The sequence below is a fragment of the Gambusia affinis genome, linkage group LG12, assembly GCF_019740435.1.
Source record: "Gambusia affinis linkage group LG12, SWU_Gaff_1.0, whole genome shotgun sequence".
Classification (NCBI taxonomy): domain Eukaryota; kingdom Metazoa; phylum Chordata; class Actinopteri; order Cyprinodontiformes; family Poeciliidae; genus Gambusia; species Gambusia affinis.
The window spans coordinates 23,324,274-23,341,716 of record NC_057879.1 but is presented as its reverse complement, the minus strand read 5'-3'; the positions used below and the strand labels follow the sequence as shown (position 1 = coordinate 23,341,716).

General features: G+C 36.0%; 1 protein-coding gene across 3 annotated transcripts in view; it reads right to left on the bottom strand.

The window, feature by feature from the left end:
• Positions 1-169: 169 nt before the first annotated feature.
• Positions 170-17,443, bottom strand: part of tesk2 (testis associated actin remodelling kinase 2) — a 45,837-nt gene continuing 28,563 nt past the window's right edge. For 2 of the 3 annotated variants that reach the window (XM_044133724.1, XM_044133723.1), the window contains exons 6-13: positions 10,872-11,018; positions 9,566-9,648; positions 7,617-7,701; positions 6,463-6,546; positions 5,148-5,234; positions 3,435-3,573; positions 1,526-2,059; positions 170-878 (exon numbers count right to left, since the gene is read on the bottom strand). In XM_044133724.1, the coding sequence (XP_043989659.1) occupies positions 592-878; positions 1,526-2,059; positions 3,435-3,573; positions 5,148-5,234; positions 6,463-6,546; positions 7,617-7,701; positions 9,566-9,648; positions 10,872-11,018 (1,446 nt within the window). In that variant the 3' untranslated portion in view covers positions 170-591. The remainder of the gene's footprint in view (positions 879-1,525; positions 2,060-3,434; positions 3,574-5,147; positions 5,235-6,462; positions 6,547-7,616; positions 7,702-9,565; positions 9,649-10,871; positions 11,019-17,443) is intronic. The other variant, XM_044133725.1, reaches the window with a different exon arrangement.

Genomic DNA, 17,443 nt, shown 5'->3' with positions numbered 1-17,443 from the left:
TTGACCCTTGATAGCACGGAGTGACAAACCTAAAATTAAGACGAACAAACTCAAGACAAATAAATAAAAATTTAAAAAAGAAGAAAATTCATTCTTGTCTGTTTTAGGCAGGAATTTAACATTTTCTGTGATTTTTAATTTCTCAAAGGACCATCAGTGCAAGACCGTCTTCATCAGAAACAGGAAGGGTTTGTTTCTTTAATTTAGCAGAAGCATTTGTCTCAGAGCGAACACTGAGAATTATCAAAACAACTTGAAATTCACACTCACAAACATAATACAAGGGATCATCAATATCCCGCAGAGAAACAAAAAGTTTTAGAGGAAAAAAACAAATATCTACATCTCGAAATATTAAATATCAACAACTTTGTTTCAGAATATAATCTTCACAGAAAGCGTGTAGATAAAAGCCTCTTGCGCTAACCGGGTTGAAAAATAGTTATTTATCTAAATCAAGTGGTTCATCTATTCAAAATGTGATACATTCACTTGACAGATTAGAGAAAATTGAGTGCTTTACTTTAATAATACAAGTTTCCAGTCTTGTGTCTCTGCATGTAGGAGTCTACAGTCCTGCTGAAATGTTTGTCACACCGGGCAGCTTTCCGTCCCTCGGTCCGGCTTCTCCTCCTCTCGTCCGCCGGAGCAGTCCATGGCCTCGGCGCTGTCCGTTTCGCTGCCGGTGAGCATCGGAGACCAGCTCTCCCCGCTCGTGTCCTCCGTCCTCGCCTCCGCGTCGTCGTCGGCGCAGCCTCCTCTCTGCCTGCAGAAAGGTGGGATTTCCACCACCACGTACTTCCTCGCCCAGCTGCTCAGAACCGCTTTCTGCCGCATGTCGTTCAGGATCGGCGCCGCGTCGGACCTGGAATTCGTCACTAAAGGGAAGAGAAATAAAAAGATTTATATCCGCGAAGATCTCCATTTTATTTTGCAAATAACTTAACTTCTGAAAACATCTTGTATGGTTTTTCTTACAAATTTGTAAAAAAAAAATTAAATAATTCTTCCACAAATGTAGATATTGTTTCTGTCAATCTGTGTTTTTAGGCTCCATGTTCCCTTCGCTGCAAAAACAAAATCATACTAAGTATTTTTGGCTTAGTTTCTACTGCAAATGTTTTAGTAGAGTTGAAATAAGACAAAACTAACTTACAAGTACCTTTTAAGAAAAATAAAGGAGCTTGTTTTAATAAGTGGTTAATATTGATGCAAAAGTACTAGTTCCACTGGAAGATAAGACTTATTTCCCATGTTATAAGTGAAATAATCTGCTAGTAGGACTAGTACTTTTTAAATCAATTTGAAGTAATTGTTTACTTAGAACAAGCTGATATGTTGCTGAAAAGTTTTACCATATTTCAAGTAACTAGACCAAAATACTTGGCAAGATTTTTTTGTTTTTGCAGGATAGGGAACTTGGAGTCTAATAAGTCAAAAACATACATAGACAGAATATCTACATATTTGTAAATAATTACCATTTACAGCTTTCCCATACACATGAAACATTCAGTAGGTTTACCTGGAAGCGTGACAGAGAGTAGAGTGGACGTACTGGTAACAGAACCGGTGTTATTGGCTCCGACCGGGTCTGTGAGGTGGAACATCTCGGAGCGCGGCAGCTGCGGGGACACCGGTAGGGAGTGGCACTGCCTTCCTGGCAGCTGCTGCCAGTAGAAGGACATCCCCTGCTGGGACGCTCCAGGCCCGTGGGTCGGCGGCTGGTTGCTGAACACGCTTCCCGGAGGCGAGTGCAAATCAAAGACCAACGAGAAGACCGACTTGCTGGGCACGTCGTAGAACTTGATCTTGCCCCCGCAGAGGTCCTCCCGGGCCGTGAACGGGTTGATCTTGCGGGTCTGGAGGTTCCTCTCAGGACTGGGCGGGTTGTAGTACGGGTCCTGCACGTTGACTTTCCTCCCCGGTTTGCAGGAGAAGATGTCCGACTGACTGCGGCTGAGCCAGATGTTTCGTCTGGGCCGGGGCGATTTGGGAGGGATCTTATCGTTTTGGCAGCCAAGAGGATTCAGTCGTTTGAAGGTCTGGATTTTCTCATCTTCAATACAGATAACAGAAAGTTTATATAACTGCTTTACAAGCAAAATGAAACAAAACTTATTACAAAAATCTTAAAAACAGAACCTCTATATTTCTTAATTTGTAGATTTGGACGATCCAAGGTGATTCGCACAAAGTAGCACAAACTTACTTTAGTAATTGATTATTCTATCAATTATTCTGACAATTACTTGATTAATCTGGATAGAAAATTGTCACATTGTGCAGATTTTTTAAGTCTTTTTGTATAATATTGGAAATGCATTAAAAGATGCAAATAAACAAATAATTCAACTAGTTTTTGAAACTAGCCATTTCCTAAAATGGAGACCAGCAGCTAATGTAGCAGCTTTTCATGCAAACCATTAATAACACACAGTCCAGATCGTTACAGCAACGCTGTTTTAAGTGCAACCACCATGTTTCTGAGAAACCCTGAGCTGGATCACACACGCTTAAAAATATTGACTATTTTAAAGTCTAAATATGGTTTTTCCACCAGCCTTCATCTCATCAAATAAGTTGGAAAACATCCAGCTCCCATCGTAGTTTGGTTACTGCAACAACAAATTTAAACAGGTTTATTTTAAAATAAAGTGATTAAGAAAAATTACTCTTGATTTCCTCTGTTGCACTGCAAGTTCACACTAACATAAACTTAACTTAATAAAAGATAAGTTAAGTTTGTGCAAAGGTAAAAGAGAAGTAGTTAGTACGACCACTAGGTGGCAGCACAAGTATGTTCTTTAAAGGATTCTCCTGAGTTCACAGCAGTTTTCAAAGGTCCTGGACTGGATGATTATTCAGACATTTGGACAAGAATTACTAAATGTAACTATCTGAGAAAAGGCTGACTCATAGTATCAAGAGGTTTACAGAAACAGAGATTTTTGCTTCAGTAAATCGATATTTTTTTCTGATCAAAGAGGGAAAAAAGAATTTGACATCTTTAAAACAAAACAACAAAAACATGTAACACGACTACAAAAAACTACAATCATGTCTGACAAAAACCATTTGGGACTTCTTATTATGAAACATAAATATATACAAGTACAAGAGACAGTGTCTTAAGAAGAGCTGATGTTATCAGCCAAACCAGCAGCTGCAAGAAGAGATCATCACTTCCATGTTTTGTACACAATAGAAATAATTCCTCAGATTGTTTTTTTTTTCTATATTCTGGTAGTCAGACCAGCTGGAAACCAAACATTTGGTTGAATTAGAGAAGATGTTGGCCTGAATGGACCGGGTCTCTCATTTTAATAAACTCACCAGAGTTTCTCTTTAGATCAAGATGAGGTACAAACGATACAAATAAATAAATGACTTTAGTAGACATTAAGGCTGCAGTTTTATTGAAGTGCTCTTACTTTTCGACATGGCTTTCTTCTCATTGTCGCTGGTGAGTGAAACACTGTCGTTTTCCATCTCTACGACTTTGAGCCGAGCGAGGATTTCCTCCAGCTGCCGGACGATGTCTGTGAACGACGGACGGAGTTTAGGATCCATCTGAAGGAAACATGGGAGGCAGAAAACAGCATTTAAAACTACATACAGATTTTTAAATACTAATATAAAGCAGCCATCAATCAATCAAATTTTATTTTTATAGCACCTTTCAAGGCATTTCAAAGCGCTTCACACCATAAAAACCCAGTCATAGAAAACAGTCAACAGTTGAAACATTACACTTTACCATCATTACACGTCAGATTGTTGATTAACTTTTTTATTGATTATGTTTCAAAAGCAACTTTCAACAGCTAGGTTGTTAGTCCAGATCCAAAGTACACAGTGTTTTGCAGTTTTCTGGAAGTTTGTTCCATATTTGTGGTGCACAGAACCTGAATTCTGCTTGTCCACGTTTGGTTCTGGTTCTGGGCAGACATGCACTTACAACAAGGCATCATACATAATCTATACATTTTTATTGTTCTAGGAGAATTAAAGATTTTATGAAAGTAAGTTTTGAAGTCAACGCTGGTTTTTTTTTTTTTTCCAGATGCAAAAATTGCTTTTAATTTTGTAATCTGCATAACAACAGTAGCACAGCTTACAGTGATTTTTATTTAGGGTCGTCTGATTTTTCAGATTTTTAAGAGTAAAAATATTTGAAAATTATGTTTGTCACTAAATAGTGCAAGACGTGTGAAAACTTTCATTTTGATGCTTTGGATTTAGCAATTAACTTTCATCATCTTGAGTTTTTCCCCAGCCTGAAATACAGAAAAGAGCTGAATCAAAAGAAGAAGTCACATTTCTACTGGCCTGTTTAGGGAAAGACCCAAATTTTAAGCCAGATTTGAATAATCATATAGGGCGGGGATGTCCAAAGTGCAGATCAGGGGCCATTTGTGGCCCTTGGGACGATTTTTATGAAGCCCTTGCCCACAACTAAAACAAAAATATTAATTTAGGTTTCCAAGTCAGGGGTTGATGTAGATAAAGAAATTAGACATTTCTTTTCATTGAAAGAAATGAATTTATGTGTTTAGTTTACTAGGTACACATAAAATAAAAAATAAAGTTTTTTGAACCCAGAGAGATACAATGTAGTTTACAGATTAGGTGGAATAAAGATTCAGCAACGAACTTGGAAAAAGGGTAACAGAGACGCGGATGATAAAAAAAAAGACAACAGAAAAGGATGAGAGCGGATAAAGGAGTCTGAATAGGATCAATTAGCAGGACGCTCCAAAAACTTTAATGCTATTATCTTATTATTGGGAGATGTAATTAAACAAAGAGTGGAAATAAACAACAAATGAGAAAAATAAGGTTCACAACTTTGGTGAAGTGATTGAAAATTTGCTAATTTTCACACCCAAATCTGTTTGAAATTTTTATACCAGCTAGTTGAACCTGAGAAAATAATACTCCAGACTGCAGAGAACAAAATCCTCAATACAGCAGATTAAATCAAATTAATCCCATAATCTCATTGCCTTGTATTTCTCAACAAGAGAACATAACTTGCAAATGAAATCAAAAACAGTTTAGAAATGGCTCTTCTGTCAGCTGGTAAACAGACAGCAGGTGCTGATTATATTCGCCGATTTGACGCAGAAAGATGGCGGACTCACATTGCAGCAGTTGAAGGCCAGCTGGAGGAAGTCAGGCGGACAGTCTCCAACCATGTGCTGGAACGTGTGGTAGTCCAGGCCAAAGTTCTGCTCAGGAGGACACATCGGAAAACAAACAGGAAACTCATAATAAAAGACAGATAAACATGGACGCAAACATGCTTCATTAGATGTTTGACATAGTGCAACTCTGCAGCCAAAGCCAGGCTGATGTCACAGTAATCTCCCTGACATTGTTCTGCTGTCTGCCAAGTCCCACTGCGCTTGCAGGCCGTCAAACTATTACCAACAACTGATTCCTAAAATGGGATTTACTTGTAAGCCTGACTTAATGGTGCAATCTATGTGAGGATGCAAAGGATGATCCCCTCTAATAGTTAATATAGCGACTGGATTTCAGCATCAGACAAGATAAATTAGAGGAAGAGGCTATATAAACAACACATCTTTCACATTTTGCAGAAAATGCATTTTAAATAACCTAAGCTGTGCATTTCTTTATATTTTATAAGGAAGATTTCTCTTCTTAAGTTTTAAATCATCCTGATTAACTAGTGAATTATGAATCAAATGTAGCAGATAGATCAGATTTTTATTCATGTTCTAAAGGGCAATTAAAATTTACAGCAAGTCACAAGAAAAACAACAATACACCAACAATTAATATTTAACTAGAGGGTGTGGCACTGAATTACACTGCTTCAATAAATAGACGGAACCCCCCTCCCCCACAAAACTTGTTGGTCAAAACCTATAAAGTGCTGGAAGGACTAAAAATTGAGCAATAAACAAGCCAGTAAATACATAAGATTACAAATTAGAAATCCCTGACTTTAAAAGGCAACATAGAATTGAAACTCAGTGGTTAAAAATACAAACTGCTTGTATGTGTTAGAATACATACATCAATTTTTAAACTAGATCTCTAAGTATCTTTCATGCATTTTTATGCATAGTTATGCATAGTGTGTGTATATTAAAAACTGAGAAAATGAGTGGAAAAAGCAGAGGATTTCCACATTGTTTGAAGAATTATTAATGAAGACTCAATTTAAAGATTAGAAATTACTCTGGTTAAATATCAAGAAACCAGGAGTGTCTTCTGACCTTTGCAAAAGTCTATAAATGGGCATTTTCAAGTTCTACCTTCAGAAACAAAACAAATATTTGCTTCATACCACGAGGTTGGATTATAAAACTGCAGAAGTAAATATTTTAACATTCTTCCCCTGATTTGTTTGAGAAGTGTACACTGCAAACATGTACACAGGGTGTTATAAAGTCAGGAGGAAGAGAAGAGGGGAAGAGTCGTTACCTCTGTGCGGGGAAGGAAGTCGGGGTCGGCTTGGATCCTTGCAATGACTTCACAAAGAATTATTCCGTATGAGAAAACATCAGCCTGGAAACAGACATAATGAGCTCAGAAATACATAAATTTATACATAATATTCACTCATTTTAATGCAACTTTTGTATAGCTATGATTATGGTGAGAAGTTCACACTCACTGAGCATGGAAATAATGTAGTAGTAATTTGAACTTTTAAAGGGGCAGTATTTTGTATTATGTACTATTTTATAGCACAATCAAGTAACTCTGCTACCTTCAGTTGTTATAAAAATGCTATATATCAAATATAATGTAAAAATAAATTTACTTTGCAATTTATCTCCTTGAAATTGGGCCTCTGTCTCTTTAAGAAGCTCCTACTCTTTCAGATACTCCACCTTCAGCACATAATCACAACATTAATGTCACAACAGAATAATATTATATACAGCTAAAAAAAAATTCAATTTTGCATAACAACCAGTGTTGCCAAGTCTGCTTGTTATAGGCCGCTTTGGAATTGTTTTTGAATGTCAAGTTGCTTATTTGGGTTTGACTTTCTTTCTGAAAAAAGCTCCACACAATAAAGCAAAAACATTAAAGCCATGTAGTTTGCAGTAATGTTGTGTCATACGCAGGTATTCGCTGTAAACCCACTTTAAAAACTCTTAGGGTGGTTGCCAGTTGGTCTTTTCTGGCCTCATTTTCATAAAGCTGGTTGATCGTTGTTCTTTCAATATCTGGCAACACTGGTAAAAACCTCCTTTTTAATGAGCTCCTGGATTTAGCTAAATTTCTGGGTACTCTATGCACATTTTTATGGTGCTTACCTACATTCAGCCATGTTCAAAGTCAATAAGTTTCACATTCAAGAATCTTCACAACCGCTTTTTATGAACTGTCTGTAATGTAGATTTCACAATAAATTCAAATGTGCGCATCCAATTCTTGCTTTTCCAAAGCACTGATATCACTGACATATGTGGTATTTATGCTCATGATGAATGCATGTTATGCTCTGCTTGTAGCTATGAAGTCATGACAGTAGTGCATTTGCACAACTTGGATGCAAAAAGCAAATTCTGTCCGACTTAAGCTGATCTGAATCTGCAAACCTTCTCTGGACTAAGAGATTTTACCTTCTCGTTATAGGGTTCATCTCTCAGCACCTCAGGAGCCATCCAGAAAGGAGAGCCAACCACTGCAAGCTTTTCTCCATCAGCCCTAAACAGAACATATGAGCAGAAAAAAAATCTTAATGTCTGCATCATTAGACTGATGTGTGAAATAAGCTGGTACAGAAGGTGAGTCCAAAAGGAACTGGATGTTCTGCTGTGTTTGGAAGCTGCTCTGACCGAATATGGCAGCCAGTTTATGTTTAAAACAATCCACAGATGTATCTAATCAGTCTCATTTGCTCCATTTAGATTTAAACTGAATTTATTTTGGATGTATAATGTTCTGCCTGGAGGTTAAATAACATTCATCTATATATCTATTATCCAATTACAGATTTTAAAAAAAACAACTTAAAGTTTCAGGATCAGATCAAAGTTAACCTGATCAGAAAAAGCAGTTTGTAATAATTATATGTATTAAGGGAAAGCAGTCATCCAAACCAATAAGAAAAAGCAACTAAAACTAATATATGGTTGGTCCAACCTTGGCAGCAACAACTCGCATCAACTATTAGCAGAAAATGTCAGTGAGTTTATTACATCGTTATGGAGGAAATTTGGCCCAGTCTTCTTTGCAGTATTGTTTCACTTTAGCCACACTGGAGCGAGGCAATGGGCTGGACTTTGCTAGGTTGCTAGGTGAGGGACAGTGGCTGCTGATGTGACGTTACAGTTCACAAGTCTTTGAAACTGGCCATTTTCCAGACACTAAAAAGTCTTAATTTATTGGGGGGGGAAAAAGCAGCAGGATGGTGGGGTTTTTTTTTTTTTAGAAACCAGAATGAAAGTATAAAAACTTGCAAAATGTGAATTTTATATAATATGTGCCCTCTAATGTCCAAATGCAATGGTAAACCAGCTGACCAAATGTACTGGAACTCTGCTGAGGTTGCTAGGTGACGGAGCTGGCCCTGGCTGGGGTTGCTAGGTAACAGCTTAGTGCCAGTTGAATGCGACTTACGAATCAGGAGGTTCTTGAAACAACTTACAGAGAGAAAAAAAAAAAACAAACATCTGGGTGATTTTTTTAAAGTACCGTACATGGACCAAAAGCAGCTGAGACCCAAAAGGAAATATCAAACATGCAAAAAGTGAATTTTACATAAGAGTTCAGGTTGGTTTGGATAGTTTTCTTCACCCCAAAACAGATTAAGGTCAGTCTGTTTTGTATCTACTTAAGCTATTTTTGTCTGAACATAACATTTTGTTTGATGATTTGAAATATTACAGAGAGCCTTTTCACAGCACAGTAAACAACCAAAATCTGTGTAGTCACATTCATAAACTTTTGGAAAATATCAGAGGAATTATTTTGGACATGTTAGAGGACAGAAACAAGACTCCCTGTTTCTTTTTTGCTACTGCAGGATTAAAAAGTGAAAACCTCAGATTGATTTGATCCTCGTGCTATCTATCAAAACACCAGGCAGAGAATGTGAGCTGTAGAGGCGGCTTTTAGTGACCTGTGTGCTAATAAATAACCCCTGGAGGAGGAAGAAGAGGAGGACGAAGAGGAGTAACTAAGCTGAGTTTGCTGTAGGAATGAAGAGCTGACACCAACAAAAAGATGATTAAAGAAATAAAATTCTTATTACATGACATGTTTTCCCTGAGTGTAACCATAATATTATAAATAGAACTGATATTAACCCAGAAGATGGGAGAAAAAGAAAAGAATGAACCTTACTAGTTTCAAGGCTAACACAAATGAGACGCATTAGGGAGATAAAACTGAACTGGCCTTCAGTTTGAGTCACTTAAATATGATTTTTCTTCTGAAAATTATCCCTCATAATGAGACGAGTAGAAAACAAACCGCCAGCATGTTTCAGTTTATTTCATCTTCTAATTTTTTCTTTTTTCTGCAAACTCCCCCTGGTATTTTTAAGATTCACTCTGACACTTCTTACTCTTTGGTGGGAATTTTCTCTGCCAGGCCAAAATCTCCCACCACCGCCGTGTAGCCGTTGTCGTCGCATTTGATCAAGCAGTTCTGTGAAGACAGACAACCCCCAAAAACACAAAATGTTACTTGGGAAAGTTGCAACACAGATGCATTAAACAACAATTTATGCTTTATTAACCAGACCTTTGCTTCTTATTTAGAGTTGTTATGAGAAAACCGTGCATTACAAGTTTAGGCACTTCCTTTCTCTTCAACCTATTGTAAAATAATCAAAGTTGCATATTAACGTTCACAGTTTATTTATGCTACATGAAGCTAAAGCACAACTTAAATCTCACAACGCTTTCCTTCCTAAACTCCGTAATTTGCAACGGTCGAATACAGTTAGCTTCTCTGAAAACTACAGCTTCATTTCCACATGCTCACTGAGGAAGTTAAAAGTTAAATTACTATAAATGATTTGAGGAAGTGCAATGTTTCTACCCTCTGAAGGCAGACAGAAACAACTTAACCGTAAACAACTTACAAGAGAACAACTTATCTAATCTTTAGATAAGTTGTTCTAAAATGATTAATTAGAAGAAAACAATGCAAAATACTGTATGAAATGGTTCTCCGTCATTATTGACAAAGCAAACAGTAAAACTTTAATGCCATTTCTGATTTTTATGAAGGAAGACTGAATTTCTTTTTATAGTGTTGCTTTAACCAAATGACGTTTGTAGGATTTATGTGCAACAATCCCATTATATAGGCTACTTTGCTCTCTAAATATAAAATAACTCAATTTAATTTGTTCCACCATTTTTGCCCTGGAAAATTGTACATTTCTAAAAATCTAAATCTTGATTCTTTAATTCTGCAATTTTATATTGCGTAGATTAGCAGATCTAGATAAGTTTTATTTTGTAGGAATAATATGCAAAAGTAGAAAAAAAATTGCTGGTCCCTGGCTTAATGTTAAACTAATTTATATCTATTTAGGGCTTCTATTTAAAGGAAGTTTTTTCTTTCCTTCCCATAGTCAAAGGTGTGTTTTCCAACATTCCTGCCAATAAACACTTAATGAACCGTCAGTTTTGCAGCTGGTCAACGTTTCCTGTTGGAGCCCCAACAAATATGTGTTGGCGCATATTTTCTGAGTAAACTGAGTAGACAAGAGAACTTGCAAGCAACTTTTCAGCAAGATACTGGAGCTCAATTTAAGTCAGAAATTCCTTAATGTTGATGAATAGATTATTTCACTTTTAACATGGGAAAAATGTCTCGTTATAAGTGAAATAATCTTCTTCTAATTAGCCTTATCTAACCTTGGAGGTGAGGTCCCGGTGGAATATGCCTTTGGAGTGCAGGTAGGCCACACCACTGGCGATATCACACGCTAGTTTCACTCTGGCGGGCCAACTCAGGTGCTTGTTGCTGTCGAGAAGTTGCTCCAGGTTTCCTCCGTTGATGTACTAAAGAAAGAGGAAAAGCATTTCAAACATATGAGCAAACAGAATATACAGAACTGTATAGAAGAGATAAAAAAATAAAAAAATAAAAAACTTATGTCACAGTGTCCCAAACATTTTGATAACACAAACACATAATTCTGATCTGTCAATGGCAAAAACACAAAGTGTGGACTGAAAGAAAGTGCAGGTAGAAGTGCAGTTTTATTATACTTTCACATTATTATACATAAAGCCTCATGAAAAACAAAGCAGCAGAATCTTTCAGTATATTTTTTTAACATGTCGTTGAGTTCCAGCTAAATCAGTAGACAAACTCAAAAAGGAAAACTATAAAACTTTATCATATTTGTTTAGCAAATGACTTTTATACATTTTGTTTTTAATTTAAGAGTGAAAAACACAGTTTCACAACAAATACTCCACACCTGAATCCCTCTGAATTACAATTGTTTTCAATATTTGTCCTGACCTTTGGCTTTTTAAAATAAATCCTTCTTCCTTAACTAAGTTAGATTCTTTAATGTTGAACTAATTTAGATTTTTTCTGTTGACTGTAACTCTAAATTATTCACAGATATTTTTTTTACAGAGTATATTTGAAATACTTGGGTGGATTGATAATTTACACATCATTTCCCTCTGCACTGATTGGCTGCACATCGAAGAACAAATTTAAGTCAGAATGTAGATGTTAGCTTCTTGTTCTACATGTTAATTCATATTAAGTTATGTTTGGGGTTTGACCAATAAACTTAGAAGTTATATACATTTTTCAAAGCAGGTCTCAAATATTTGCAGATTTTAGATATTTGTGAAATGCTATGTTCCCTAACCATGCAAGTATGAGGATTCCAACTGTTTTATATTTTCATATGCTCATGTTGTAATCAATAATGCATTTGGACCATTAGATGGACTCTAACTGCCCTGAATACAAAAAAAAGGCTGAAATGCTAAACTTCACCAAAGTTGTCTGAATAAGGTTTTAATTGAAATTTCCAGCAATAGAATGGCAATTAATTCTTGATATTGTACAGGTGTAAGTCTGTTTATTATTTATTGAAAGTCTCTTTTGACTTGAAGTTGAGATCTATTACAGCATATATTTAAATATACAGACAAAGTGAAACTACACTAATGTAATAAAGCACTTTTGCCAAGGCAACTAATTATCACACGGGACATAACTGAACAGCCAAGAATTTATTGCGACAAACGATAATATCGTTGAAACCAATTTCAAGTAATATAATGGTAATGGAATGATATATTCACAAAGATCAGTAAACTTTAATTTCTAAAGAACATTTTAAAAATAAAAAATAAATAGAACAACAAATAAATCAATTATGAAGTCTCAGTAAACAACTGTGTAAACAAAGTTGTTTACACAGTTTAGTTTACAGTTGTTTACTGTATAAACAACTGTAAACTAAACAACTTTGTTTACTGAGTCTATGCACAAGACTGAAGATTTTTGACATCCAGTTTTTGGTAGAAAACGAGAGAAAAGAGAAAAACAATAAATCATGCAAATGAAAATGTTTGAGCTTGTTTTAATTTATTAAGTGATTAATTGATTTACTGCAACAGGCCTATGTATTGACTAAATCTCAATTAAAAAATATCATGCAGACTCATTTTGCAGAACTGGTAGAACAGGTATTTTTCTCATATTTGAATATGGAGTGTCTGTCCAAATATGAAATATGAAAACCAAAAGAACCCACTGAACTCCGCTGAGTTTTGGGTTTGTCACTTTGATCCTCAAGAACTTGCCTGACCTTCCTGCTGGCATGCAAACACCCTAATCCCATGTCACATATCATGAGCAGCAGCAGTTAACTAAAGAGAGTTGGCATGAAATGGAGAGACGGTCTGGTTAAGCTGTGGTTACTGACTGACAGGCACAGAATTAGAGCAAAGGCAGCTCAGGGTGGTGCTGGAAGGAAGTCTCCACTGTCGGCTTCGTGTTGCTTTCACTAATTTTTTATTTATTTATTTTTTTTTAGAAGACATTCAATTATATTTTCCTACTAAATTCTTTCAGCTGAATCCAGATTCATAGTTTAGACCAGATATTTATACACTCTGGGTAATTTCTTCTCACTGTCGAGCATTAAATTTGACTAAATGTTCCCTCTTTAATATCAGTTAGGACAGGACTTCAGAATTGTTTATTGCTTTCTTTAAATTCAGAAGCTTCACTTACTTCCTCAAAACTTGGTTTATCCTTAAATTATACGATTTGGGTCAAATCCCACAAATTTTTTATGAGGCTAAAAACATCCATCCATCCATCCATCCATTATCTGAACACCCTTCTTCCCTAATGGGGTCGGGAGGGTTGCTGGTGCCTATCTCCAGCTGCGTCCCGGGCGAGAGGCGGGGTACACCCTGGACAGGTCGCCAGTCTGTCGCAGAGGCTAAAAACAGGCCTTTGCAATCCAAACATTGATTTTGTTCCCTTTAAGGCACTTTTAGACTAAGTTAGCAGTAATCTTAGGGTCATTGTCTGTTAAGAAGACCCATTTGTGCCCAAACTCAACTTCTTTGCTGATATATTGAGATGCTGCCTGAACATGTCAATATATTTGTTTCTCGTGAAACCATTTATCTGTCTCAGCTCGGTTAACGTGAGCTCTGGCGCAGTTTGAATGCACATCTGAACGCCAAGCCGAGTGAAAACTAGAGCTGGAATGGTTCATCGAATGAGTCAAGGACCTCCATTACTAAAGTTCCTTGAGAGAAATTGTCTGCCTCGAAGGGTTGAGATAAACAGAACCAAAACAAACGTGATAATGTAGTGCCAATGAGGGAAATGGCTCATAGATTGTTTTGGGGTTTTTTTTTAACCAAAGACAAAAATGAAATCCTCCAACTGCTAAAATCTGATGTGATGTGAAAAAAGGAAATTAAGCTCAAGTCTTCTTCTGAGGTTTTTGTGTCATTTTCTTCAGTGGTTCTTGATGTAGCGCCGCCACAGGTGAGGATGGGAACATGTTTTTCAAAGGGTTTGGTTGGTTTGACACAGTGCAGTGCGAAAGCGAATCGCAGCAGCTGAAAATTTAACAAATGTTGCCATTTTGGTTCTCAACTGAACAGAGTCTACTAGACTATCAGGTGTAAAAACAATTCAGAAACGGTAAGAATTTTGTTGATCCTAACTGCTCTAAAAACAGAAAAACGCAATTTTTTCAAGTCAGACAGCGAGAGAATCTGGTAAATGATCGGTTTCCAACAAAATTTTTATCTTATAAAACTGACAGAATTTAACAGTAAATAACAATGCAAACTGATAATAGTATTTCTCCTTAAAACTGAACACAGCCCAACATTAATTGACAAAGGGTGACTTAAATTGAAACTTGTCCAATTTCTTTTTCCTTTATGATCACCTGAACAACACAAATATCACCGTACGGTAGAAGAATACCAGTGATAAAATCTCAACCAGCTCAAATAAAATTGGAAATAAATTTGTTTATTTTTTCCTAAAATCTGCTTTAGAGTTGCTGATACCACGCGGTCAGCTCAGTTTGGGTATGAGCCATATAAGAACCTCTCCATCATGACGTACAATGAAGAGAAATGAGGAAATACAAAACATATGTCAGGTCAAAAATATTGTTATAGTTACTGTGATGGACTATCTGGGATTCGGGCTATAAACCCTGGAAAAACTTGAACAAAGAATCCTTGTTTGCTTTCCAGATCAGCTTAAATCGCCATAATCCCATCAGAGGTCATAACTCACCATTAGCCCTGAATATAACCAGAGGAGCCAGATGCATTTAACTGAAAGTCAGTATAATCAGAGCAGGTCATCGTCCATCAGGTCATTTTGGCCCTTGCAGATAATCGTGTCTAAATGTCAAATCATCTTGTGATGCTAAATATTTGCATGCAGCAATTCTGGAGCTTCAGAATGCTCCAGAATTCTGAAGCTGGTGGAAATTGTGAAACCTAAAACGTTTAAGAGAGGATGTAACATTATAAGTCATTCAGTCTTCATTGCAACAAAGACTTTAGCTGCTCTTAGGTTAAAGGTTTACCTTCACTGCATGAAGCTTCCTCACTATTCCAGGATGTGGTTTTCATCCACTTGTATCAAAGTTAATGAGTTACTCAAGGTAACCTTGGGGCAATCCTGTAACTTTATCCCAATTTTCCTCTGCATACAGAGTCACAGAGAGACCACGTAACAAAAGAAAAAAAAAGAAAAAATCGCCAGGAGACTGCGACCGACATGAGACGACAGGATCCGTTTACCCTGCAGAAGGAAAACAAGACCTACCACGGTGTCTGAGCAGGCATAATCAGAAGTGTGCCTCACAATGCGCTTATTTACATCACAACTACCGTGTCTGTGTGTTTGCATGTGTGCAAACTCTGTAAAACTTGGTGTTATGGTACACAGCTGCAGAAAGCTGGTGTCTTCCTCTCCCACAGCTACAATAAACACTTTCAAACTGCAGCAGAGGAGTAATAAAGAACATATGTGGCGAGTCTGGGAGCATCTTCTATAAACGATGCCTTCATCTGAGAGAGTGTGATGTAATATTGGCTTAAAGCTACTTACTGTTACATCCAACATACCATGTCTTACACATTCTGTCACATTACAACACAAGTTTTAATGTGTTTTGTTGGCGTTTTATCTGACCAAACATACAGCAGCACATGTGAACATACCTCCGAAAGAGTATAATTTGTCAAATTAAAAGTACCGTATATTTTGAAAATGTGTTTATTTCAAAAAGATAAAAAGTAAAAACAGAAAAAATAATAATAACCCAAATAGTCGTGCCACTTGACAGGCAATTTTACACAAATTGTTCATAAAGGAGCGATAAAAGATTAAAAGGCATTATGAATTTATGATTTTATGATTTTTACAAACTTTAAGCAGGCATTACTATACTTTTTGTTTAGTTTACATTTCTGTTTTTTAAAATTGTACTTTTTTGGCTTAATGTAATATTCCAGTTTTGCATGGCATGTTTTCAATATCTATAAATGAAAAAATCAGAAATAAAAGCTATAAACATACATCTGTGTGTAATTAATAAAGTAAAGTAAATAGACTTTTCAATAATATTCTAATTTATTAAATGTATTGTTTTATATATATAAAAAAGCATTAAAATGTAGCATGCATTTTTTTTTTATTCTTCACTTTTAAAGCACTAGATAAAATTCAGTGAATCTTAATTCTTTAATCTCTGTTGAACTCCAGCTCCTCTGTGCAGGCCTCAGACTTTATTTAAATACATTTAAAGAACAAATAAAATCATAAAAACTGAGAAATATGCCAGACAGGTTGCAGGCCTCAGACTTTATTTAAATACATTTAAAGAACAAATAAAATCATAAAAACTGAGAAATATGCCAGACAGGTTAGGAATGACGTCGTAAAGTCGGTTCAGGTCATAAATGAAGGCAACCTGCACCCACAAACTGACAGGCTGAGCAAAGCGAGCCTCACACCTGGTTTCTACCGAGGTCTCACCACATTAGTGTCTGTTGTTTCAGCTATTCGTACTTTTTATAAGAGAAGAGCAAGGAAGGCCCAAACAGGAAAAGCAGAAAAGAGATTTGAAAGCATGTTTATTTTTACAAGAATATTCATGGTTGAATATTAACAGAAGTTTCAAAGACTTGTAAAAACATATAAAAAGCAACACCCACCCAGCCCAACCTTCAAGTTAAATTTGTATTAGGAAAAAGACTTCCTCTACAGATTCTTCACCTGCTACTAATTGTTAAAAAAGGTCAGATTGTGAAATCCACTGCTTGAGGACAGGGAATGTGGTAAATATCTCAAGCAACAGCATAAAAATCATATAGATCTTCTTCAGGTCTGAATTCTCTAACTGGGGTGGCAGCATAATGATGTGGGGCAGCTGGTTAAATTTGATGGGGACACTTACGAAGAAAAACAGGGTAAACCTGGAAGAAAACGTGACTGTGAATGCAACAGAAAATCTAAGCATGTAAAAAAAAATAATAATAAAAAAAATAAAAAAAACACACATCATGCATGATAAATGTATTTAATGTGGTATATTTTCATAAATGTGGACATAATTAATCAGCAATTTTTACCCCTTGTTATTAAAGTTAGCTTAAAAATAACTACAAAACATTTTAGGGTCTGCTTTCAGTTTTATCATTTAATTCTTTTATTGATCATGGAAACATATTTAAAAATTGTTTTATGTCTAATTTCCTTTAGCAAAAAATGTTGAAGCATTTATACCAACAATGTAAGTAAAATAAGGAACTTAAATTCAGTACATCAGGAAGAATCATTTATTCTGAAAATGATAAGTTTTAATTTTTCACACCTTCATGCGTTTCAGAAAAAAACTTTTCTACCAATTGCCTTTATATTTTGAGGCTAAATGTTTACATTTACTGTA